Source organism: Cystoisospora suis (genome assembly GCF_002600585.1).
Source record: "Cystoisospora suis strain Wien I chromosome Unknown contig_2360, whole genome shotgun sequence".
Classification (NCBI taxonomy): Eukaryota; Apicomplexa; class Conoidasida; order Eucoccidiorida; family Sarcocystidae; genus Cystoisospora; species Cystoisospora suis.
Genome location: NW_027155159.1, coordinates 3,426 through 3,878, shown reverse-complemented (window position 1 = coordinate 3,878; position 453 = coordinate 3,426). Strand labels below are relative to the sequence as shown.

General features: G+C 45.0%; 1 protein-coding gene across 1 annotated transcript; it reads right to left on the bottom strand.

The window, feature by feature from the left end:
* Positions 1 to 438, bottom strand: CSUI_004923 (uncharacterized protein; the record flags this gene model as incomplete). Its single annotated transcript, XM_068065104.1, has 1 exon — positions 1 to 438. A coding segment is annotated over one exon (129 nt), but the record flags the coding sequence as incomplete, so codon positions are not given.
* Positions 439 to 453: the final 15 nt, after the last annotated feature.

Here is a 453-nt window from a genome sequence, read left to right as displayed (position 1 = left end):
CTCTTTCTCTCCCTTCTCTTTCTTTGGACTTCCCTTCTCCCTCCGGTGGTGGTCTATTTACGTACCAGCCAAGACAGCCACCGATCAGGGAGGAGGAGAGAATTCTTCGTGCGCGGATCGATCATTCTCATCGATGTTGTTGGCTGTCCTTCTTCAAATCGATGATAGAGAAACCTCTCATGTTCCTCTCCTGCTCCAAATNNTTTAATCTATCTATCTACCTGCCACATATACACCTTGGAGTATCTATCTGTTGTTCCTTCTTGACCTTCTCTTCTTTCAAAGGAGATAAGACAAAGAAGAAAAGTGTCAGGTGTGAAAGAAAAGCGTTTCTCTCTCAGGCACACAACATCGAAAGGAGCTCAAATCAAGAAAAAGAAAAAGTCTCCATCTCGGGCCGGTAGGAAAGACGTAAGGAAGAATGGGATCACCGATAATAGCCCGGGATAGATG